Source organism: Salvia miltiorrhiza, chromosome 7 (genome assembly GCF_028751815.1).
Source record: "Salvia miltiorrhiza cultivar Shanhuang (shh) chromosome 7, IMPLAD_Smil_shh, whole genome shotgun sequence".
NCBI lineage: Eukaryota > Viridiplantae > Streptophyta > Magnoliopsida > Lamiales > Lamiaceae > Salvia > Salvia miltiorrhiza.
This window is the reverse complement of record NC_080393.1, coordinates 15,334,269-15,358,555: the sequence shown is the minus strand read 5'-3', so window position 1 is coordinate 15,358,555 and position 24,287 is coordinate 15,334,269. Positions and strand designations below refer to the sequence as shown.

General features: G+C 40.3%; 2 protein-coding genes across 2 annotated transcripts; both read left to right on the top strand.

The window, feature by feature from the left end:
• Positions 1-3,997: 3,997 nt before the first annotated feature.
• LOC130995485 (BAG family molecular chaperone regulator 7-like) lies at positions 3,998-6,959 on the top strand. Its single transcript, XM_057920783.1, has 3 exons — positions 3,998-4,839; positions 6,065-6,346; positions 6,623-6,959. The coding sequence occupies exons 1-3, from the start codon at positions 4,246-4,248 to the stop codon at positions 6,767-6,769; spliced, it is 1,023 nt and encodes a 340-aa protein (XP_057776766.1). The 5' UTR covers positions 3,998-4,245; the 3' UTR covers positions 6,770-6,959.
• Positions 6,960-9,426: 2,467 nt separating this feature from the next.
• Positions 9,427-11,880, top strand: LOC130995484 (plant intracellular Ras-group-related LRR protein 3-like). Its single transcript, XM_057920782.1, has 3 exons — positions 9,427-9,901; positions 10,832-10,998; positions 11,080-11,880. The coding sequence occupies exons 1-3, from the start codon at positions 9,650-9,652 to the stop codon at positions 11,693-11,695; spliced, it is 1,035 nt and encodes a 344-aa protein (XP_057776765.1). The 5' UTR covers positions 9,427-9,649; the 3' UTR covers positions 11,696-11,880.
• Positions 11,881-24,287: the final 12,407 nt, after the last annotated feature.

The window sequence follows — 24,287 nt, the reverse complement described above, 5'->3', positions numbered from 1 at the left end:
TGTAGGCGAGGCGTTGGTCCTGAGCGTGACCAGTCCGATGGAGTCGTGGGTGCTGGATTCTGGAGCGTCTTTCCATTCATGCAGTAATAAAGATATAATTGAAAATTATGTCTCTGGCGATTTTGGACAGGTGTATCTTGCTGATGATGAGCCCCTGAAAATCGTGGGAAAGGGAGACGTGCGAGTTGTGACATCCAACGGATCCGAGTTGAAGCTGAATCAAGTCAGACATATTCCTGGACTGAAAAGGAACTTACTTTCAATTTGGCAGCTTGATGCAGAAGGCTACACAGTGACATTTGGCTGCAGTAATTGGAAGATAATCAAGGGAGCTATGATTGTAGCTCGTGGAAAGAAGGATGGCACGTTGTATATGACAACTAACTCCAAAGATTGCATTGATCTTGCAGGAGGAGTGAACAATGCAGATTTGTGGCATTGTCGGCTTGGCCACATGAGCGAAAAGGGGATGAAGATAATGTGTTCGAAGGGTAGGCTGCCTGGCCTGGAAACTGTTGAAGTTGGCCTGTGCGAGGATTGCGTGTTCGGAAAGCAGAAAAGGGTAAGCTTCTCGAGAGGCGGCAGAACCTTGAAGACGCAGAAACTGGAGCTGGTCCATAGTGATCTATGGGGACCGGCGCCTGTAAAATCCCTTGGTGGCTCGGAATACTACATAACCTTCATTGATGATTTCACTCGAAAGGTATGGGTTTATTTTCTTAAAAATAAATCCGACGCATTTGATACTTTCAGGAAGTGGAAAGCCCTTGTAGAAACTGAAACAGGGCTGAAAGTAAAGTGTCTACGATCCGACAATGGAGGAGAATATGAACTTAAGGAGTTCAAAGACTACTGTGCTGAGAATGGGATTCGCATGGAGAAAACCGTGAGAGGAACTCCCCAGCAGAATGGTGTAGCAGAACGGATGAACAGAACACTAAATGAGCGAGCAAGATGCATGAGGCTGAAAAGTGGGTTGCCTAAGATGTTTTGGGCAGATGCAGTTAACACAGCTGCATTCCTAATCAATAGAGGTCCATCAGTTCCATTGGAGTTTCGGATACCTGAGGAAGAATGGACAGGAAAAGAGGTAAACCTATCTTTTCTACGCATCTTTGGATGTGTTGCTTATGCTCATATTGATCATGTTAATAGAAGCAAGTTAGATGCTAAATCTCTTAAGTGTACGTTCATTGGTTATGGTGGAGACGAGTTCGGTTATAGGCTCTGGGATGAGCAGAATCGAAAGGTTATTCGAAGTAGAGATGTGGTTTTCAATGAACAGGTGTTGTACAAGGAAAGAGTGAAAGCATCTAGCCCTGGCAATTCTGATTCCCAAGTAGTCGAGTTAGACATCTCAAACTCGAGTGGGAGCAAGGAGAGCTAGAATTTTGAAGAGGTTCCAGATGAGGAGCCAAGAACCCCACCACCAAACAATCCGCTGCCAAGACCGGTTAGAGAGCGACGTGCACCTGATAGGTACTCGCCCTCTAATTTTTATTTACTACTTACTGATGGTGGTGAGCCTGAATGCTATGCAGAGGCAGATTCTGGTAGTAATAAGCGGATGTGGAGAGTTGCTATGGATGATGAGATTGAATCTCTTATCCTAAACGGCACTTGGGAACTTGTAGAGCTCCCGAAGGGGAAGAAGGCATTGCATTGCAAGTGGATCTATCGAATCAAGATTGAAGCTGATGGTAGCAAACGCTACAAGGCAAGGCTGGTTGTCAAAGGGTTTCAGCAACGATACGGTATTGATTATACAGATGTGTTTACTCCTGTTGTGAAACTGACCACTATTCGTTTAGTGTTGAGCATGGTAGTTGTAGAAAACTTGTTGTTACATCAGATGGGTGTAAAGACAGCGTTCCTTCATGGTGATTTGGAGGAAAACTTGTACATGACACAGCCCGAGGGATTCGTGGTGAAAGGAAAAGAAAATCTTGTGTGCAAGTTGAAAAAGAGCTTGTATGGCCTGAAGCAAGCTCCGAAGCAGTGGTATAAGAAGTTTGACAGTTTTATGTTGGAGATTGGCTACGCGAGATGCCACGCTGATCATTGTTGCTACTACAAGAGGTTCGACAAAAGTTATCTTATCCTTTTGCTATACGTTGACGATATGTTGATCGCAGGAGCTGATGCAAAGGAAATGGATAAGTTGAAGAAGCAATTGTCTGAACGATTCTCCATGAAAGATCTTGGAGAGGCCAATCAGATTCTTGGCATGAGGATCAAAAGAGACAAGGCGGCAGGAAAGTTGTATCTTTCACAAGCCAACTACATTGAGAATGTATTGGAAAGATTTAACATGCAGAATTCGAAGCCGGTGAACATCCCGTTGGGTTGTCACTTCAAGCTGTCGAAGAAGGAGTCGCCATGTACAAAGGAGGAACGTGCCGAGATGATAAAAGTTCCTTATGCATCGGCAATAGGCAGCATTATGTACGCCATGGTGTGTACAAGGCCAGATATTGCGCATGCAGTGGGAGTAGTAAGCCGATTCATGGGTGATCCGGGCAAGCAACATTGGGAAGCAGTCAAGTGGATTCTTCGTTACTTAAGAGGTACCACGGACAAGGCTTTATGTTTTGATGGCAAGAGTGCCAAGTTGGTTGGCTATGTTGATGCAGATTTGGCATCAAATGACCTGGAAGGTCGGAAGAGTACAACCGGGTATGTATTTACTTTTGGTGGTACTGCTATTTCTTGGTCTTCTAAGTTGCAGAAGATTGTCACGTTGTCTACTACGGAAGCTGAGTATGTAGCCGTGACGGAAGCAAGCAAGGAGATGGTATGGTTGCAGAATTTCTTGGGAGAACTTGGGAAGAAGCATGAGAATAGTACACTCTTTTGTGACAGTCAAAGTGCTATTTTCTTGGCTAAGAATCCAGCGTTTCACTCAAGGACAAAGCACATTGAGTTGAAGTATCACTACATCCGTCACCTGCTGGAGATGAAGATCTTACAACTTGAGAAGATCCAGGGAAGCAAGAACTCAGCCGATATGTTAACCAAGACAGTTGGCAAAGAGAAACTGGAGTTGTGCTCAACTTCAGTTGGTCTTCTACAGTGAAGACAGTAAGGCTGCTGCGATGATCAAGGTGTGAAGACAGATTAAAATCAGTCTTCAAGTGGGAGATTGTTAGCCAAAACATGGAGGCTCCACCACCACAACTTTGAGAAAGTTGTTTGCCACCACCACAACTTTGCCACCACCAAAGAGGAAAGTGCAGCCCCATTAACTATGAGAAAGTTGGGATGTGAGGTGGAATCAACTTTGAGAAAGTTGGGATGTGAGGTGGAATCAACAAACATGGAGGCTATAAATGGGTGCATCGCAGCAGCTTGAAGATTATCCCAAATTCACAAAAGAAGTCTTGTGAAAGAAGTGTTAGAGAGTGAGAAAATATAGTGAGAGAAAACTTCAGTGTGGAAGTTAAACACGAGTGATAAAAGTGAGTCGAGAGATAGCCTCTGTGTAGGCAAGATACAAAATACAGTGTGGTATTGTTGTACTCCTCCTTTGTGAGATTCTCTAATATATTGGGGTGGGTCCGTGGACGTAGGCAGTTTGGCCGAACCACGTTAAATATCGGTGTCATTATTTTTTCCGTCTTAGATAATTTATATCTTTGATATTGCTTTCGATTTGATAATGGGCGGAAGTATTTGTGTATATTTCCCAACAGGTCGTGGCGCGTTGACCTCCGTTAACGAGAGTTCAGGGAGGTCAACGCGCCACGACCGAGTCTGGGGAGCCCAACGCTCTAGGGGTGTTGACTTCAGGGGTGAATATGTATTTTAACCCTTTATTTTATGTATGTTAATCCGATATCTGTTATTCTATATATCTAGAGTTTTTTCAAATAATTAAATGCGCTATATGAAAAAATCCCCCATGTGATCTTTTTGCCCAAACTTGATGTACATGTAATTAATAATTGTTTGCCTCTGAGGCTACAAATGAGATAAGTTATAGAATAACAAGTAGGCTACATTCTAGAATGGGAATTTCTTCTTGAAGCAAATTTACTCAATTTATGCAACAAATAAAAATGAAACAATGCAAGCTGTAAAAGCAAAATTACTGCTATAAAGATAAGAATGACTACTTTTACACGGCTTTACCATTGCTGAGTTTTGCCGTTGCTCATTCACAGAAAGCCCATAGTTTTATGAATTGTGTATATAATTACAGATATATGCTCAGCTTATACTAATTGCGTTGGGTTAATCTAAAAAATGAGCAGATTCCGGCGATTCCACGTGGTTGAGTGCCACCCTCCAAAAACCCTCTTCCTCAACACTCCTTGCTTCCCTGCATTCCCCATTTTCGAAGACGAGCTTCAATTTCACGATTCTCCCTCCTTTTTCTTCGATGAATTTGACACTCTCACTGAATTGATCCAGATCGAAACTGCTCCCTTCCGTCGTGTCGGACTCGGCGAGCTGCAGCTGCAAGCGCTATGCGATCGTGTCTCCGATTTGGAGATGGGATTCGAGCGGCTCCAGAGGGAGGAGAAGGTCAAGAAGAAGAAGAAGAAGTTCGAGCAGAAGAAGTACTCATGGACGGCCGAGATGGAGACCGAGGAGAAGCACCGGAAGTACGAATGGAGTACCGAGATCAAGGGCGGCGAGGATGAGAAGAAGAGCTACAAATGGACGGCGCGGATTAAAGGGAAGGGTTGCCCCGAGCGAACTTACACGGTTGAGATCTCCAGCGGCGGCAAATGCGCGAAGCAGAAGAAAAACAAAGTGAAGGAGAATGGTAAATCTGCTGCTCGTACCATTCAGATTGAAGAACCCTCTGATCATGGCGCCATTGTCTTGAGACAGGTCCTGTTTTGTTCTGTGCTTCTTTTTAATTTTGAATCAATTTCAAAAATTATGTCTTGGCTTGTTTGACAGTATACAAGTTTATAAAATATCTTTGTTATAATTGTAGGTTTTTTCTTTTAGAGATTTCTATTAAGCTGGATACCAAATGCTTTTGTTTGATTTTTGGTTCATTGCCAACAGTTATCTAAAGCATTGGATTCAATGTGATAAATGATAGTATGAAAAACATTCCTGAAGATGGTAGAGCTGAAGCTCGGGAATGCTATAACCTTTGGAATTTCGGCTAATGAGAAAATGTGAATCTAATATTAGACCATTAGAAGTTATTAGAAGATCAATCAACTATTTGAGAGTTCTTCTTGTTGAGTAGTGATGTTACGAAACTGTGCCTGGAAATTGCATAAGTAAGCGTTTACCTGTAGTTGTGGCTTTGAGGGAAGGGGGATGTACAATGTGCTTTGTGCTATACTTTTATTAAATAATAAAATTGTGCTGGAGATCAAAGAGCTGGAGGATACAATCTGTAATCCTTTCCTAATATTGTAGCTTTGGTTTGATGAACTTAGGTTTGAAGAGATTCAGCCAAGGAAAGGGTGAGTGTGTGTGTGTTATTCTCTCGAAAAAGCTGGTTAGGAGTTAGTGGACTCCCATTGGTACTTCAGATACTAGACATCCCAAGAAAGAGAACAGTGATGTGGAATAAAGGGAAGTGTATCAGTGCTCTTGAGCTTTGCTTGTAATCTTTGCGCATTGCATCCTTGTATTTTAACTTGAAAGGATATTCTTTTATGGTAGTGTGTTCTGATACTTTGAAGTACTTGAGATCTTTGATATCTATATCGCATTTGGTGAATTTTCCCTAGTGGTTTACTTAATAAGAGACAACCTATTGAGTTTTCAATCTTTTTTTTGAAGCATATTGAGTTTTCAATCTTGTTGAACCACAATTGGCATGTGAACTGGGAGGAGATAGTGATCAGTGATGACATTTATGTGTAGTCTGTAGAGAATGATGGTTGGATGAACATGAGATGAAACTCCATATACATTGTAGTTTGTAGGGACCCAGACAGACTATTATGCGTTATAACTACTATAAAAATTGAGTTTTTCTATATTTTATTTTCCTCTTGAGAGATTTTTTTTGGAGCTTTCTTTCTATGTGTATTATTTGACAGGCAGCTTATATTTGTGTTAATGTTTTCTTAACATATGGTAATAGGCTTTCACTAAGAGGTTGGCGAAGAAAAAGGGAAAGACTAAAGAGTTGTCTCCACAAGATGCAGCTGCATTAATTCAGATGAGTTTCCGAGCTTATCTTATCCGAAGGTCTCAGGCTCTACGTGCACTTCGCGAGCTGGCAATTGCTAAGAACAAGTTGAAGGAAATCAGGAGTTTGTTCAACAATTTCTCATATCGCCACCGTATTTCCCGTGATGCAGAAGAGCGTCAAAGGTTCTCTGAGAAAATCATTGTTCTGCTTCTCACTGTTGATGCCATTGAGGTAGTAAAAAATTGTCATGTTTGTTAGTTTTCCTTGTCAAATTCTGAGTTATCTTTCTTCGTAATGCTGGATTATTATTTTTTGTGTCAATAGCGAATCTCCAATTATTTTCTCATAGTTTTGCCAACAAATGAGAGTGATTACAACACATGAAAATGAGGCAGGTTCATTTTGGTGATTGTTTGGGTTGGGTCAGATTTACAAACCTGGTTGAATTTCTCTTCTTTGATGTGTTGGCGCAGTCTTTTTTACGTTTGCTCTCTCTGCTCTTTGTAGGGTGCAGATTTGATGGTTCGAGCTGCAAAAAAATCTATGGTGGACGAGCTGGAAGCGATGCTCGATGTTGTGGACCCTCAACCTCCAGGAAAACCGTCGTTGATGAAGAGGAGAACTTTTGATATGCCTGATGGTGTGATCAACTAGGAAGTTGCTGCAGGTGTTGCAAAGGTGATTGAAATGCTTGATGAGGAGTCGACTGCTTCGTGATAATAACATTTCAATTCCAGATTTCTATAATTTCGTGTTCAGCTTTGACCCCATGTTGTAAGTTCGTATCTGTAATTTGCCTATATCTAATACTCCCTCCGTCCCAATAAAAGTGACCACCTTTCCATTTTGGTTTGTCCCACTAAAAGTGGCCACTTTCCTAAAATGGAAATATTTACTTTAATTAAGTCATATTAATTAAGTTAATTAAAGCTTCTAACTAAACCTAAACACAAATCAAATACACACACAAACACACGCACTCGGTCCCTCCCCTCCCTCCTCCCTCCTCCCGCTTTCTTCATTTCTTCTCCGGCGAATGACAGCAGCGCCGGCCACCGCCCCGTCCTCGACCTCCCTCTCACTCGTCTCTGCTCTCTCCCTCTCGCGGCGTGGATTCACGGTGGCGCCGATTCATGGAGGATCTAGGGCTCGGCGGCAGCGATCTTCCGGCTGTGCGAAATGGGGTTGAGCGGTGGAAATTGAGGGAGACCGGTGGTAGCGGCTCCTGCTGTTACTCGCATCTGCTCTCTCCCTCTCTCGTCGCCGGCCTACCTTTCCATATATCTCGTCTCTCTCTCTTCACCGGAAAAAGAAAACCAGGTTGGGATGGAAGTCTGGGGCTGCGATTTGGAGGCCTAGGGCTCCGATTGGGGCGAGCTGCGGAGTATCGATTTGGGGGCCTAGGCCTCCAGTTGGGGCGAGCAGCCTGGAAATCGAAGCCTGGGTCCGCGATTTGGGGGTGAGCAACGGAGTATCGATTGGGTTGTCTCTTTCCTTTTTTTGGTTTTTGATTTGGGGGCTCTGCCGTCGGCGGTCGCCAGCGGATGCAGCCATGGCTCCAGGCGGAGGCGAACTGCTGTGCTCGGGCAGCGTCGCGGCGGGGCAGATCTTTGGATGGGAAGATGGCCGCGGTGGGGCGCACCGCCGAGGGCAGCGAGGAGGCGGCGGACTCTGCAGATTTCTGGATTTCTCTCTTTTTTTTTTTTGTCAGATTTTGCTTATTCCTCAATCTTTAAGGTTTGGAGATGAAGGTGGCAGTTTGTTCATTGTTGTAGTTGTAGCTGGATTCTGGAAATGATGTTAGATTCTGGCTATAGTTGTAATTTGAATTCTGGAAATGGTCTTGTTCATGTAGGTTTCTCGATCTTCAAGTTTGTTGTAGATGAACACCGATAACTTGAGTTTTTGCTGAAAGAACATGAATATTTGATGATATTATTTTTTGTTGATTTTTATTTAGCTCATTCCCAGATTTTTGTTATGTTGGTGAGATGGTGATTCTTAATCTTTAGAGAAGGAGAAGGAGAAGAAGTGGTGGAAAGTAATTATCTCATTAAACTTGGTGGACCACACTCAATTAACTCATAACACTAAGTTTCTTAATCTCCGTGCCCAAATAAAAGTGGCCACTTTTATTGGGACGGAGGGAGTATCAGCTAGTTTGTTACTGTTGAGCTGCCACTTTCCCTATTTTTTTTCGTGTTTCGAACATGAGAGATTCTTCCTTAATTTCTTGATCGTGCGTTACGTTGAAATCGTTAGATTTATTTCATGTAGAGAGAGAGAGAGAAATTCTGTTTATGTTCATCACCACTACGCTTCACATGCACGCAGACAAATTAAGGCCAAAGAAAGTCAGGGTCTGCAGTTATTAATTAACATAGCATGAAATTGTAGGCGTCTGATTAAACTAATCGTTCATGATACACTAGCATAAAATTACCGTATATCTTGAAGATGGGCATGGCGATCTAGAAGACCCATTTTGAATACTAAAAAACGAAAGCATATATGCATGGTAGTAAGAGAGATCCAAGTCATGCCTGGATTTCTTTATTTTCCACCAAAGATTTCGAGCCATAAGTTCGAAATGGAAAAGTAAGTTAAGAAGATTTGAATTATAAAAAAAAGCCAAAGTTGGAAACTAAAACTCTACTTATCTTTTTAGGGTGCGTTCTCTTTGATTGTAAATTTATCATCAGAAAAAGAGGAATAAACAAAATTTAATACTTTAAATCATTCATTTCTTTTTTCATATTTCCTACTTGACCCTCCTCATTTACGCTTCAAATGAGGGATAGTATTATCCCTCCAAAAATGATGTGATAATATTATCTCTCTTTTGTAGTATAAATGAGGAATAATAAGGGTCAAGTAGGAAATGTGGAAAAAGAAACAAAGGATTTAAAGGGTTAAATTTTATTTATCATTCATTTTCCCATAATAAATTTACAATCAAAGAGAACGCACCCTTACTAATTCATCTTAACTTTTCATGCACACATGTTGCACATCAGTTTTTTAGAGCTGGAAAATGAGGTTATTATGAAATCGAAACGACATCGTTCTGTAGATAACTAACTATTGGAATATTTTTGTAGAAATGCGCAAGTATTGTGTTAAAATAGTGCTATACTTTTAAAAAAATTACTTTATGTTGTAGTAATTTTTTTTTTTTTTGAGTTGGGGAGGGGGAGCAGTGGGGTTTGAACCTGAGACCTTACTGTTCACACACAGAAGGTCGCAACCCTTGGTGTGTCATTGGGGACAAAAAAAATCATTATGTTGTAGTAATTAAAAGGTTTGAAAATGGTACCTGAAATAAAATATGGTTTCCAGTAATATTTACCATATTATAAAGAACGAAGCTATGAAAATACCGAAGTATGAATGGCAAAATATTTTAATCTGTTACTATATGAAAGTCAACAAACCAAACCAATTTCAGTGCACCTAAAATTCCCATTTTCACAGTGCACCAATTTCTCACAATATGTGTGGAATTATAGTTGATTAAGCACTAAGAAAAGACAAATGGAGACGGATTTTGTGGATATACAGTTGGGTGACGATGTCGTTGACGACGGAGACGTCGAAGATGAAGACGAAGGTCAAGAATTCGAAGGTGTGAATGAGGAGGTTGTTAGGGTTTTACGAGAAGCCCTCCACGATGATAGGGTTGTGGAAAGAGTTGACCTCTCCGGCCGCCACCTCAAATTTCTGCCTGAGCCCTTTGGCAAGATTCATGCACTCCTCCTTCTCGATGTCTCCCACAATCAACTCCAGGTTTCTCTAATTCCTGATGAGATCGAGATCTCTCTCCTTTGTTTTTCTTTGGGGCCACTAAACTAGGAATCTATTTATTTATAAATCAAGAAATTGGAAGTGACCTTGAAGCAGCGATTTGATTAATTGGACAGTGCTCAACTTGTTGCGGAATGTCTAATATCCAAGTTGGAATCTTTATTTGTCAATGATTTTCTATGGTTAACATTTTATTTCAATCTGAAAAGTTGAAAGATTATATGGGTGTTATGTTTACGGAGATCAGTTGCATTGTTTTAGCTTGTTCAGCTGCAGCATTCTTGATAAATTCATCTGTTCCAACTGTGTTTTACTTTTGTATGTTATTCTTATGGGATCTTTTGTCTTCAGCTACTGTCTCCACTTTAAGAAACTATAAAATTAGCTAATGAACCGCGTCTTGATTCTATGGTTTAATGATATCATATATCATGTGCTAAGGGGTCTGCACAAATTCTCTTTGTTATGCTTTTTCCTTCACATTTTTTAAATCAACAATGATTTTGGTTGTGTTAATTAGCCTCCACAGATATATACCCTCACTTTTTTAGAATCTGTTCAATATCTCACATGAGAAGGGAGTAACTAAGTAGGTATATGATCTATCTAGCCTGTAGAAGGGAAGAGAATACTACCAAGCATGAGTTTTCATTGGTTTTAAGGGCATTTACATTAGGTGATAGATTGGATTTACATAGGATTGATTGTTTGAAGGATTACATATCCATGAAGCTTAAAGTTGTTCAATCTATCCAAGTATTTGGTAGATTAGCTTATGTCTATCCAAATCCAAGTTATCACCTAAATTAACCCCCCCCCCCCCCCCCCGTATGTTATATCTTTACCGGATAGAATCAAATGTGTTTTGGGTACACTGTTTCTGGAAGCTTCTGATGCATGACTCTGTTTCAGATTATTCCCGACTCGATTTCAGGACTACAGAAATTGGAAGAGCTCAATGTGTCGTCCAATCTTCTAGAAACCTTGCCAGATGCCATTGGCTTGTTGGTGAATCTAAAGGTCTTGAATGTTTCTAGTAATAAATTAAAGAAACTCCCTGAAAGCCTTGCTGGTTGCAGGTAATCACTTGAACCTGATAGAATTTTAGATATGGCACTTTTGCGAAAATGCTTCACTATCTTTTCCGTTTATATTAACAGGTCTTTGATTGAGCTGGATGCAGGCTTCAATGACTTAATGTTTTTGCCTAAAAACATTGGTTATGGGTTGGTGAATCTTCAAAAACTCTCTCTTCATCTGAACAAGCTAAAAGCTTTTCCAAATTCTATTTGTGAAATGAGATCATTGAAAATTTTGGATGCTCATTTCAATTCACTCCATAGTCTACCGCATGCCATTGGGAGACTGACAAAACTGGAGGTCTTGAATGTGAGCAGCAATTTTACCGATTTAGTTCAAGTGCCTGAATCAATTGGTGATTTGATAAATCTGAGAGAGCTTGATCTTAGCAACAACCAAATTCGTGCTATTCCCGAGAGTATTTATCAGCTTGAGCGTCTAAGTAAGCTTAACCTAGACCAAAATCCACTTGTAATTCCTCCAATAGATGTAGTGAACAGAGGGCTTCAAGCTATCAAGGAATACATGATGAAGAGACGGCTCAATCTTTTGGAAGCCGAGCAGCAACGAAGCTCGTCTGGGAAAAATGAGGCGGCTGCTGAGACCGGATGGATGGCTTGGGGCTCATCCATGTTACACAATGTTTACTCAGGAGGAAACACCCAAAGCGATCCATTTTGGGATCAGCAGCTGTAAGTGGCATATATGCTTCATTTTTGTGGTTATACCAAGTTGAAGTTTGTATTGACTATGAGCTATATTCTGTGTTTTGTTGGATAAATAATGCTCAATAAGGAACCCATTCTTGTACATTCCTTTGTAATAACCACAGCATTGTTTTTTGACAGCTTCTACTTCTCATTCCAGATTGAGTTTCAAAACCTTGTCACCACACAGCAACAGAAATTATTACTCTGCTTTCTTATTAAGGATACTTTATTTTTTAATACTGTTTTCTTTTCATTTTAGATGACAGTCAAATAAGACTTGCTGAAACAAACCAGGTTGGCTCAATTGAAGTGCATATCTGCTACGCTACACAAAAATAATACCAGTTTTTACTCTCCATTTGCGAATTCTGTTCTAGTATAAAGTCAAAACAATAAATTAAATCTCATTGTTGCCACAAATTTGCCTGCAACAAAACAAACATTATACATTATGAATTGTTCAAAGTTTCAGCCGGTCAAGATATGTATTGACACGATACCTAAGCCGGCCGAAGAAAAAAAATAAAATAAAACAATGCATTATAAATTAAGGCGGCATTTGTGTAAATAATAGTATACTGGTGATGAAGAGCTAATGAATTCCTGAAAAAGGGTAATGTGATAGCTACATATCACCTAAGTTGCTTCTCCCTGCATTCAAATAGTACACCCACCACCATCCCCATCCCCATCCCCATCCCCTTTTCTTTGTCTCTACAGATACTTATTTTATGTTTCTTTATATCAGTAAAATCTTTTTTGGTAAGGATGGATACATAAAAATAATTCAACTTAATTTACCATTTTCCTTTATGATGGATGGATCAATTGTTTTAAGCTTGTTTGATCATCTTATCCTTTAAATACTCAATCCATTAAGGGAAAATACAAATCACAATAAAATTGCAACAACGTTAAACTTCATGTATTTATCAATCTATCTTATTACTCCCTCCGTCCCATGAAGTATGACACAATTTCCTTTTTGGTCTGTCCCACGAAGCATGACACGTTTCTAAAAATGGCAAAAATTTTATTCTTTATTCATATTTTCACTTTTTCACCTATCACACTTAACACGCAAAATACCAATTTCTTAATTCTCGTGCCGAAAACAAGTGTGCCATGCTTCATGTGACGGAGGGAGTATATAAAGTATACATTGTTTTCCCTAGAAAATTGCCCCTCCCATTGGAATCAAATTCACGCTAGTGATGTAGTAGATCTCATATAAATTCACGCCTGCATGTTTTCCCATTTTAATTGGTGTTGTATTGTTTAGTGTTGAGGTCTCACACGCAGGACGTTTCTCGCCTGCATGCGGTGATGTTTTCCACCGTTTGGGTGGTGGTGAGGTCTCGCTGGCGCGCGGGTTGCATAATTGATTAAATTCAGATACCTCTTGTAATTTAAAAAAAAAGGCCTCGTCTGCGTGCGATTTGCATAATTGATTATATTCAGATACCTCTTCTAATTAAAAAAAAAAAAAACACTTATGAGCATCGGAGGGTAAAAGAAAAAAACGAAAGAAAGACAATAATACCTAAAAGAATGTGGGCAAATGGTTTTTAATACCCACTTTTATAATACATCTATCAAATCTACCCACCTATATAAAACATCTATGAAAAATACCCACTTCATAGTGAAATACCATTTCTACCCTTATACTTAATTTCTCTTTATCTCCCATCTTTTGCCTAATTAAGCTTGACTAGTATATCGGCTGGAAACTTTCCTCGTGCCCGATAGGTTACTTTGTAATCTGGGTCTGGACTGTGAGACAACGCCACGTACTGTTAAGCAAAAAATGATTAAATTGGTAATTGTTCAAATTGATCCCGCGCTTCTCAAAACTTGAGGTTCCAGCAAGGGAAGAAATGTTTAGTAGCACCTCAATGTATGATATCATTAATGAAACTACTAGACAAATAAAAATCCATTTCTTGGGAATGGGTTTTTTCGAAGGATCCGCAGAGGAGAAACGCAAGAAATATCAACAGGCACTTTACAATCTAAGGTTGATGGTGCTAGAGCCAAAAGCTCTCGATGAATTTCTGCGCATATACACCCTATATGTCCATATGGGGGAAGTTGATGATCAGAAAGCCATGGATCTCTTTTTTCCAAAGTTTCCGAGTACATGGAGGGAAATGCTCATCAACGAGTATGTATCACCAGGAGGATATCCACTTGATAGTGCTTCAAGGAGGATGTCTTATGTCCACAAGAAGCTGTCCGAATGGTTCCAGAAGGCAGCAGACCAGAGGAATCTCAAGAGATTGAGGAGACTCAACAAGAAATCTCCATTGATGTGCGACAACATTGATCTTCCAACAGAGATTGGTGTTGAGTTGCTGTATCAAAGGAAAAGCCGAAAGAAACATAGGTATCAACCCTATGAAAGAAAGTCCAGAAGGAGTTCTTGGAAGTCGAGAACTATGTGGACCAGACAGAAGGCGCGCTCCTACAAGTCAGGCCAACGGAGCGGACCATCAAGAAACCGATTCTCAAATCAAAAGAGAATCCCGGCGAGAAAAACTTTCAGGCGCACTCAGGCCAAAGCAAATGAAAGTTTCAAGGATTGCAACTGCTGGTCGTGCGGTGCAAAGGGGCATATTTCAACCAATTGCCCAGACAACGAGAAAAGAAAGATAAGAAGATTCGAATCCACACCGGATATCGAAGACGCTATCTACCACCAAGAATTGATACCCGTGTATCAATTTGAAGATATATCCTCTGATGAGAGTATATATGAGCAAGAAGAGGTCTTTAGTTCTGGGGATTCGGAGATGACCGATGGATCAACCGGAGACGAGTCAGACTAAAGAGGAGCAAGAGGTTCACCACACCCAGAATGAGGATCAGAATGGATTTACTAGCCATTTCCTGATTCCACAAGAAGAAGTGGTGAAAAAGCTCGTGAGAAAACTCAAGAAGGAAACCGAAGAGGTTCAAACCTATCAAGGGTTTTCCAATGGAAGATTGAATCGAGTTTTATATAGCTTGATTCCAACTAAAAGGAAGCATCATGTCTATTTTGGCGTCACAAGCCAAGAAATGGCGCTTCCAATTGAGATCACAAGTAATCAGGTGGAAATCCAGCTGGTTCCAGCCGAAGAAATAAGGCAGGATCTCAAGAAAATGAAGCCAGAAGTCGCAAACACGATGAAATGGATTCATATCGGAGCAATTCAGTTGGTAATCAAATCTTCCCTTTTCCCAGGGACAGACCAACCAATTGATGTCGCACTCTGCGACAAAAGGATCAGAGATGCCAGAGGGTCAATTCTTGGAGCTTTCTCAGGCAATCTCTATGCTAAGAAGATTATAACCGAGTTCTATCCACAAATCGCTTATAATCTGCAAGATTCATCCTTCAGCCGAGCCCTGACTCTCTATCAGGACTACAAAAAGAAGGAGTATATGACGGATGGAAATAGGCCATACTCTCTGACTTATCAAGTCTCGTATGCCTTATCAAATTCCCATCATACGGAATTATTTCTGGGAAGAGAATATATTGAAATTCCAGAAATATTCAAGGAAGTTGCCAAGGCAGTCAATCCAAACCGAGTGGAGATTCCTCAGATCAGAGAAATCGACATCGATATTGGAGACAAGCCGGTGCTTAGCCATACCCAGAGTCTCAGACTAGGAGCACCAAGGCTATCATTCCAAGGAAATAGGCTAACTTCAGGGCCTATAACAAGGAGTTTCTCTCAATCATATGAGAGAAGGACGATCCAGGAAACACCAGCTCCGGACATGAGAATCAAGCTCAAATGTCCCGAATGATGGAGACAAGTTTCCACAAGATTCGATACAACAAGCAGGGAAAACAAGTTTCCTTGCAGTTCGTTGTATTATTTGGCAAATCCAGGAGACAACCGATACATCGGAACTCTGGAGGTTGGAGGTTTTGAAATCCAAACCGAAGGCCAGGCCGGACAAGAAGCGGATGTCCTGATCTTAGGACGAGATTTCCTTGACAAATATAAACCATGGTCATGGAAATCAGGAGGAATGGAGATCACCATTGGACGCCAAAGAGTGATGATCCAATGACCAGCCCATTCTCGATATATATCTCTGTAGGGATGTTATATGAGAAATACAAAGCATAATATTTTGCTGCTTATGTGGATTCAGGAGCAGGAATCTGTACAGCAAAACGAGGAGTCTTTCCAGCAGAAGTTGAAGAAGAACTACCTCGAATTGCAGGAAGGGATTTCTCCAAAAAGATTTTACTTCTATCAAAAGGAGTAAAGCAAACGGAAATATTGATCGGCGGAGCAGGACAGACACCTTGGTACAAGGTCAAAACTCCACCAATTTATTTCCATGACACCGGAGCAGATATATTATTTGGAAATAATTTTCTGCAAAGCTTCAAGCGATATATACAAGACAATGAAGCCAGGAGGCTAGTGTTCACAACCAATTGTGATCACAAGATCATTGTGCAGAGGCTCAATGGAGCTTTTCATAGATCGATGCCAATCAAATTCCGCAGCAAGCGTGGTGATGATGGCAGACTCCGGAGACCCCAGATGAAGGATCAAAGGAGATTCGGAGAAGTTTTGCTCAAATGCAGAACTGAGGGATTCCCAAATCTCTCCGAGGAAGAAACTCAAATCCTCAAAGTATCCCTGATATCACACAAAGATATCAAGGAAAAAGAACAGGTGTCCATTGCCGACGTCAAAAGGAGAATCCAGAAGTGTTACCACGAAGATCCTTTGGCATGGTGGGACAAGAACCAGCTCAGAGCAACCTTAAAAGTTAAAACTGGAAAGGAGCATGAGTTCGTAAGGTTCAGACCTATCCTGATGAACCCTCGAGATCAACAGGATATGATGAGTATAATCAAGGAACACCTTGATTTAAAGCTGATCGAAGAAGGAAGATCACCCTACAGCAGTCCTGGATTTCTGGTGAGAAATCATGGGGAGATCAAAAGAGGAAAGCCAAGATTAGTCATTAATTATAAAGGGATTAATGATATTCTTGAGTTTGATGGATACTTCATCCCAAGTAGAGAACACCTCATCAACTGCATCAGAAGTGCAAAGGTATTCTCAAAGTTCGATTGCAAATCAGGGTTTTACCAGATTCGCATGGAGGAAGGGAGTAAGAAGTTCACGGCCTTCTCAACTCCACAAGGACATTATGTCTGGAATGTCATGCCAATGGGGTTAGCCAACGCGCCTCAGATATTCCAAAGGAAGATGGATAATCTCTTCAAAGATTATTCTTCGTTTATGTTTGTTTATATTGATGACATTCTTATTGCATCAAAGAACATTCATGAACATGTCAGGCATCTGGAGATCTTTGCGGATGTTTGTCAACAAGAAGGATTAGTGCTGTCCGAAAATAAGGCAGTCATAGCCACCCAGAAGATGGAGTTTCTGGGGATCGAGATCGATGAATCCGGGATTATTCTACAAGATCATATTGTGGAAAAAGTCCAGGGATTCCCGGAGGATCTCAAAGAGAAGAAGCAGCTCCAAAGTTTTCTAGGGGTTGTCAATTTTGCAGGGATGTTTATCAAAAACCTTGCAGAACACAGAAAGGTCTTCAGTCCACTACTGAAGAAAGATGTTCCATTCATATGGAAGGAGGAACATCGAGAGGGTATGAAGAAGTTGAAAGAGATTTGCAAAAATCTCCCAAAACTTTCAATACCACAAGACGAGGATGATTTGGTCCTCTACACCGACGCGAGTGATTTCTGGTGGGCAGCTGTGCTTACAAAGATCACCCCTTATGGAGAAGAACCATGCAGATACTGTAGCGGTCTTTTTTCCAACGACGAGGCTGTGCGATGGCACATAAACGAGAAAGAGTTTTTTGCAGTCAGGAAGGAGTTCAAAAAATGGCCGCTATTCTTACTTGCTAAAAAATTTGTTTTGAAAGTAGATAACACCAACGTTAAAGCTTTCTTAACTAAAAAGATTGAATCTAAACCTGAAAAGGCTAGATTGATTAGATGGCAAGCAGAATGCCAATATTATGATTATGATATTGTCGTTTTGAAATCTGATCAGAATGTTCTTGCAGATTTCCTCACAAGGGATGGAGCTCCCTGAAGCGGAGGCCATCGGGGCAATACAGGGTCAGCTCTTCGAAAGTCTAGAGCTGCTACAACAAGAATGGCAGAAGTGTGTTCTACACACTAAACAAGCGGGAAAGATACAAGCGGCTGACGAAGCCCAAGTATCCAACCAAATCGATGCTTGCTTCATGAAGATGTTCAATCTTCAGGAAGCCCTCAACAAGCCGCTCTTGCGCGTTTTCCGAGATAATCGGAATAAAGCAATGCTTTCCGTACAGGGCGGATTACCTGTAGCAGGGGATTCAAGTACCCCTAGCACGAGTCCTAAGGCGCCGGTTTTACAGCCGGAGCCCAAAGGAAAAGATGTTGTTAAGGGGTCACACCCTGAATCAACATGTCAACCCTCCACCTCTGAGGTAAAAGAGGAAGAGATCAATCTTAGACCCATGACAGGCCAATTTAAGGTTGATACTAATTTTATTGATATTTCTCCTTCTTGGCAGATGTATCAAGACAGGTGGGAGTAGGGGTGGAAAATCGGGTTGCGGGTATCGGGTATACCCTCACCCGTCCCGATACCCGCGCGGGTATCGGGTACCCGATACCCGCAAAATTCGGGTGGAGGGTCGGGTGCGGGTATCGCATCCTCAAAAATCGCGGGTAGAGGGTACCCGCGGGTATACCCGCGGGTACCCGCATACCCGCAATAAATATTTAAAAAATAAAATTAAATAATTTTATTTAATAATATTAGGAATTAAACCAATTAACCAAAAGTAAATATTAGGAATTAAACCAATAAATATTAGGAATTAAACCAATAAATATTAGAAATTAAACCAATAAATATTAGGAATTTTATTTAATAATATTAGGAATTAAACCAATTAGGAATTAAACCAATAAATATTAGGAATTAAACCAATAAATATTATGAATTAAACCAATAATATTAGGAATTAAACCAATAATATTAGGAATTTTATTTAATAATATTAGGAATTAAACCAATAAATATTAGGAATTAAACCAATTTTATTTAATAATATTATGAAATAGAAAGGATATTTTCAATTTTTTTGTGAAATGCGGGACAAAATACCCTCTCGCGGGACGAAATACCCTATCGCGGGACGAAATACCCTCCAGCGGGACCAAAAACCCGCAAAATTACAATTAAAAAAAAAATCGCGGGACTGTGAGGGTACCCTCATACCCGCAGCGGGTATCCGCTGCGGGTATTCGGGTACCCGCATCGGGAAAGAGGGTCGGGTGAGGGTGCCGTTTTCGGCAGTTTTCGTCCCGCGGGTACCCGCATTTTGCGGGTAGGGTACCCGCGGGTACCCGATTTTCCACCCCTAGGTGGGAGAAACTTCTCACAAGGAGGGGCATTAATCCGGGAAATTGCCGGGTTGATGTTGCAGGAAAATATCCAAGAGTTTGGATGACTCCAGGAGCCAATCCAAATGACGTCAATGAATGGTATGAGTTTGGGGCATTAGCCTCAGTTTATACCACCTCTCCAGCCTTCAACGAAATCAAGGGTCTACCCAAATGGATCCAAAGAACGGTGTTTGAAGCCTGGGAGAACAACGAGTCCCTTAAACGGGGAGATGTTCTGGAACTGTACTTCTTCAGCGCAGCACCAGAACCTGTGGGAAAAGGAGTCCATGAAGCTTTCCATTTCATCAAGCTTCGAAGACCAGATACGGGAGCCTTGAACCGGATCAAAGTTCCCGAATTTCAAGCTGCAATCGTCTCAACATTTGCGGAGGATCAAATCTCCACGAGACGAGCATGGGGTCTATGGGTCTGTCTCACAGAGATGGACAAAATGAAGTCTAGATTCAAGTTCTTTCAAAGCTCGGATCTAGGAACGTTCCTGGTTAACACAATGACAGGAACAACAACCCAATTTGCCAAAAAATCCTTCGAGAATAAGAGGCAAACAATATGGGACAACAAGATTGCGGGGAGCAAGGAGACTCGTCGCAAATTCTGCAACATGGCTCATCTGGGCCAGTGGATCGAGAAAATCTGCGATCAATGTTCGTCGCAGAAGGAGCCAGAATTCGGCAAAGGTTTCTTCCCGAAACCTGACAGAAGGAGGTTCCGGTCTGATGAGCATGACAAGCATCAGACTCCAAAAGGGAGAACCCCGCGGGCACCAAAAAAGTAAGGTGGCCGACAAAGCAAAGTGAATCATGTGATTCACAGCAAGGATCGCACCCACAAAAGAAACGACAAAAGTGGGTGGAATGACAGGAGGACCACTCACCAAACGCTCCAGGACAAACGTGAGTGGAAGGAAAAGCAGCCGGCCCCTACCAGCATTATCACAAAGCGATAAAGCAAGGGCCCAGCACCATGTGATGACACCAACAAGTGTCGGCAGTAATGGCCAACAAAAGAAGGTGGCTGTCAATTTCAAACAAGCTGGCCACGAAGAGAGAATCCGAGGCCAACCACCGAGCAATAATAGAGGGATTCAGACCTCTATATAAACCCAAGTGCTGGAGAGAAGAAGGACATCCGAAAATCACAACACATTTTCATACACCACTTCATCTCTCTAGAAAAATTATCTTTGTAATTTTTAATTTTTAGTTTTCAAAGTTTTCGTTTTTAGTTTTAGTTTCTTTTTATTTTTATGTACACAAGTATTAGCTACTATGAGTAGCTAAAACAAGTTAGTCTCCTCCCTTGGGGAGTATTTTATGAAATAAATTAAATTTTATATAATTCCTCTATAAACGCTTAGTTTTTGTCCAACTATTCCGGTTTAGTAAAAATATTTTCTTTTCATTTTTCAACAAAAATATTTGGAGTCGACACACAATGAAGGAGGGAAACTGATTCCTGAAGGTGACCATTCGGCGAAAGCTGGAACACAGTGAAGGAAGAAGGTTGCAACCATCACTTGCGAGTGGGTGGTTGGACGAAGGCCGTGGAGGCAAGAAGTCCGTAAAACGCGATAAAAGCTCCTGGAGGTGACCAGTCGACAAAAGGTATACTGTTGATTTATGTTTTGAATTATTTCGAAGTTGTACGGAAGCATGTTGGGCCTGATTATGTATTAATTGAATTATGATAATTTGAACATGAAATGGTTTTAGGATGGATTTGTTGAGGATTGGTTGAAGGGTAGTTTTGTCATTAATTATGAGTTGGGTATAGTTGATATGTGTTTTGTGAAAGTGGGTATTTTTGATAGATAAGTTATGAAGGTGGATATTTTAAATTTTGACCCAAAGAATGTTATGGTTTTGTTGGCAGCTCTTCTATGATTGAAGTTGAAGGGGAACTTTTATTTTTCACAAAACTAAAAAAGAATAACAAAAATAGATTTACTTTAAATGCTCAATTACCGAGGAAATTCAATCATTTCCATTTTGCAGTTACTTTTTCAAACATAGCTATTTTGTAACGACCCGACTTTTTATTAAGGATTATATACTTTTAATTACTGATTTAAGGATTGATTATGGTAATTAGAGTTCAGCATCCATTAATAAAATACGAACTTATATGAATTTGATAATTTATATATGTGATGATTTATTTTTTTATTTTCAATAGATGATGCACTCAAAATATATTTTGAGTCCATTAATTTATTATGGAGAATTTAACACTGAAGTGTTAAATATGAATCTTTTATCGATTTTTACTTAAGCCCATGAGTAATTTAATTTATGTTAGAAGCAAGCTCAAATGGATTTTTATGCTTCAATAAGAATTAGGCTTATATGTCTTAATGTATTTAAATGAGTTTGGAACCATATAATTAATATATTAATCTCTTAGATTTTTTTTTTATGATTAAAGTTGAATAATCCTAAGCATGCTGAATCCTAAGCATGCTGAAGAAATTCTTACTACGCATGCTGAAGGAAATTCTTCAGTCATACATGCAGGCTGAAGGTATTCATACCTGTAAGTTGAAAAAAATTCCACAATCCTCATCCATCCAAACCACCCCATTTTTCTTTAAAACCACAGCCGATTTTCACCCACAAAAATTCCACATTCATAGATTTCATTGTCGCAGAGACCCATCTATAAATTCATCCAAACACTTCAGCTCTAAAACAAGCAAATTCTTAAACGCAGAGTTTTCTTTTGACAAGATTCGGTGAAGGTATTACACGCAACTTTCTTCCTTTTCATACATAGCATTATCCAGAAATTCAACATGAATGAGATCACATATGATTTTGTTTACAGTTTACAGAATTTATATACGCATCAAAGCTTTCACAAGAAATCAGAATTAGAATTTGTATCTCACTAGGAATACAGAAAACCAAGTTTTCATTTCAAAATCAAGTCTTTACAGTTGAGTTTTCTGAAAATTATTCAAATTTACGAACCTATCGTGAGTGTTAAAACGAGAGAGAAAGGATGGTGGATTGTCGGAGCTCTGCGACTCACGGCGACGGCGGCTCCGGGAGAGGTGGCTGCCGGGCTCTTGCTGCCAACAGCAGCGGCCGGCGGCGGCGCTCCTCCAGCGAGCCACTGACCACCGGACGAGCCTGCAGCAACTCCAGATCCGTCGACTCCCGGCGAAGCAGCTGCAGTCGGCGGCGACTCCGTGCAAGCCAACGCGGCGGGAGCTCCGAGCGAGACGAACGGCTGAAGGCCAGATCCGTCGACTCCCGGCGAAGCAGCAGCAGCTCCAGCGGCTCCCGACGACCCAAGCGGTGGCCGTGGTCTTGACGCGGCAGCGGATCTGCTGCAAGGACGACGGAGGCGGCAGCGGCGGCGCACCGCTTTGACAGCGGCGTGCGTCTGCTGTATCTTTTTCCGGCAGTCGTGAGAGAGAGAGCGGAGGCGACGGCGAGGCGGCGCGCCAGCCGAACGATGAGTGAGGGAGGCGTCGGAGCCGGCGATTCTCGCCGAGGTTAGAGCAGGCGGCGGCGGCAGATCTTGGAGGGAGAAGAGGCGGCTGGATCGAGCGAGAGAGAGAGATGATGAACAGTGTCCGTTTCTTGATTTTGAGGGAGAGAACCGATATTGTGAGAGAGAGAAGCGTGAATGTCGGTAGAGTGATAGAGATAGAGAGGCGTGAGAAATAAAGAGGAAGAGAGGAGAGGGCCTTCTTCGACTGGGCCGGGTATGGGCCGAAAATATTGGGCTCCCTCTTGGGCCGATTTAATTAAACTCTTGGGCCGATTTAATTAAACTCTTGGGCCGATTTAATTAAATTCTTGGGCCGATTTAATTAAATTGTTTGGGCCGATTTAATTAAATTATTTGGGCCGATTTTATTAATTGTTTGGGCCGAGACTTGGGCCGATTTTAATAAGTGTTTGGGCCCTTATTTAATTAACAGATGGGCTTCGATTTAAATGTTTGGGCTCGGCCCTTTACAAATAAAATCTGATGGGCTTCTTTTAATTAAAGGATTTGGACCTATTTTAATTAAATTGTTTGGGCCTTATTCAAAGAAAAACATGATAGACTTAATTTATCTAATTAATTTGGGCTTATATCTATTTAAATTATTTGAGCTCTTAATAATTAATTTAAATTGAGCTTGATTAATTTAATTATATATTGACCTTTAAATTAATTATTTAAATGGAGTTCTTTATTTCAAGTATTTATAAATGGATTATAAATGAAATATTTCGAGTTAAACTCTCATTTAAATTAATTCTTTTCAAACGACTTATTAATATGGATTATTTGAAAAGGATTAAATTGTTTTATGTATGAGAAAGCATGATCTATGATGATATAATTTATCTATGTAATATTATAGGTTTTGTTTTTTTAAATGACGGAATATTTGACTTGATGACATAAATAGAACGAGTTATGATTAATGCGCATGTTGATGTTCGAATAATTAGTTTCGAACCTAAATGATAGTTATGTGATAATGTTTTGAGTCTAAGGTTTTGACGAGATAAGATTAATATTAAAATTTACTAATTACTTTAAGGGTGATGATGGGCTCACTTATTGGGCTTCATGATTTTATTATCTTGGGCCTCATTTGTTGGGCTCTAGAATTTAATTGATGTTGGGCCTAATATTATTAATACACTGGGCTTCGAATTTGTTCATTTGGGCTCGAATTAAATTCCTTTTGGGCCTAGTTTATTTTATTGGGCCGGAGATTAATTCAATTGGGTTTTGCTTATTTTATTTCCATTGGGCTAATATATATATTGTTTGGACTCTATTATTTTTAAATGGGCTCTTATTATTTATTTTGATTGGGCTTCTATTAATTATTAATAATGAATTTATTATTTTTATTAATTGAACTCCTACTATTTTAATTGATTAAGTTCAATGAAATTTATTAGTTAAGACCAATGAGATTTATTAATTTAGGCCCATTATTTAATCCTAATTATTTTAATTAGTGATAAATTTTAAGACTTACTAATTATTAATTAGTAAGTGAATTAGATTATTTTAAGATGAGTAGATTATTAAAGATTAATAATCCGACCTCATAAGACGAGATTTAATTCCTTAAATAGGATTAGCATCTCAT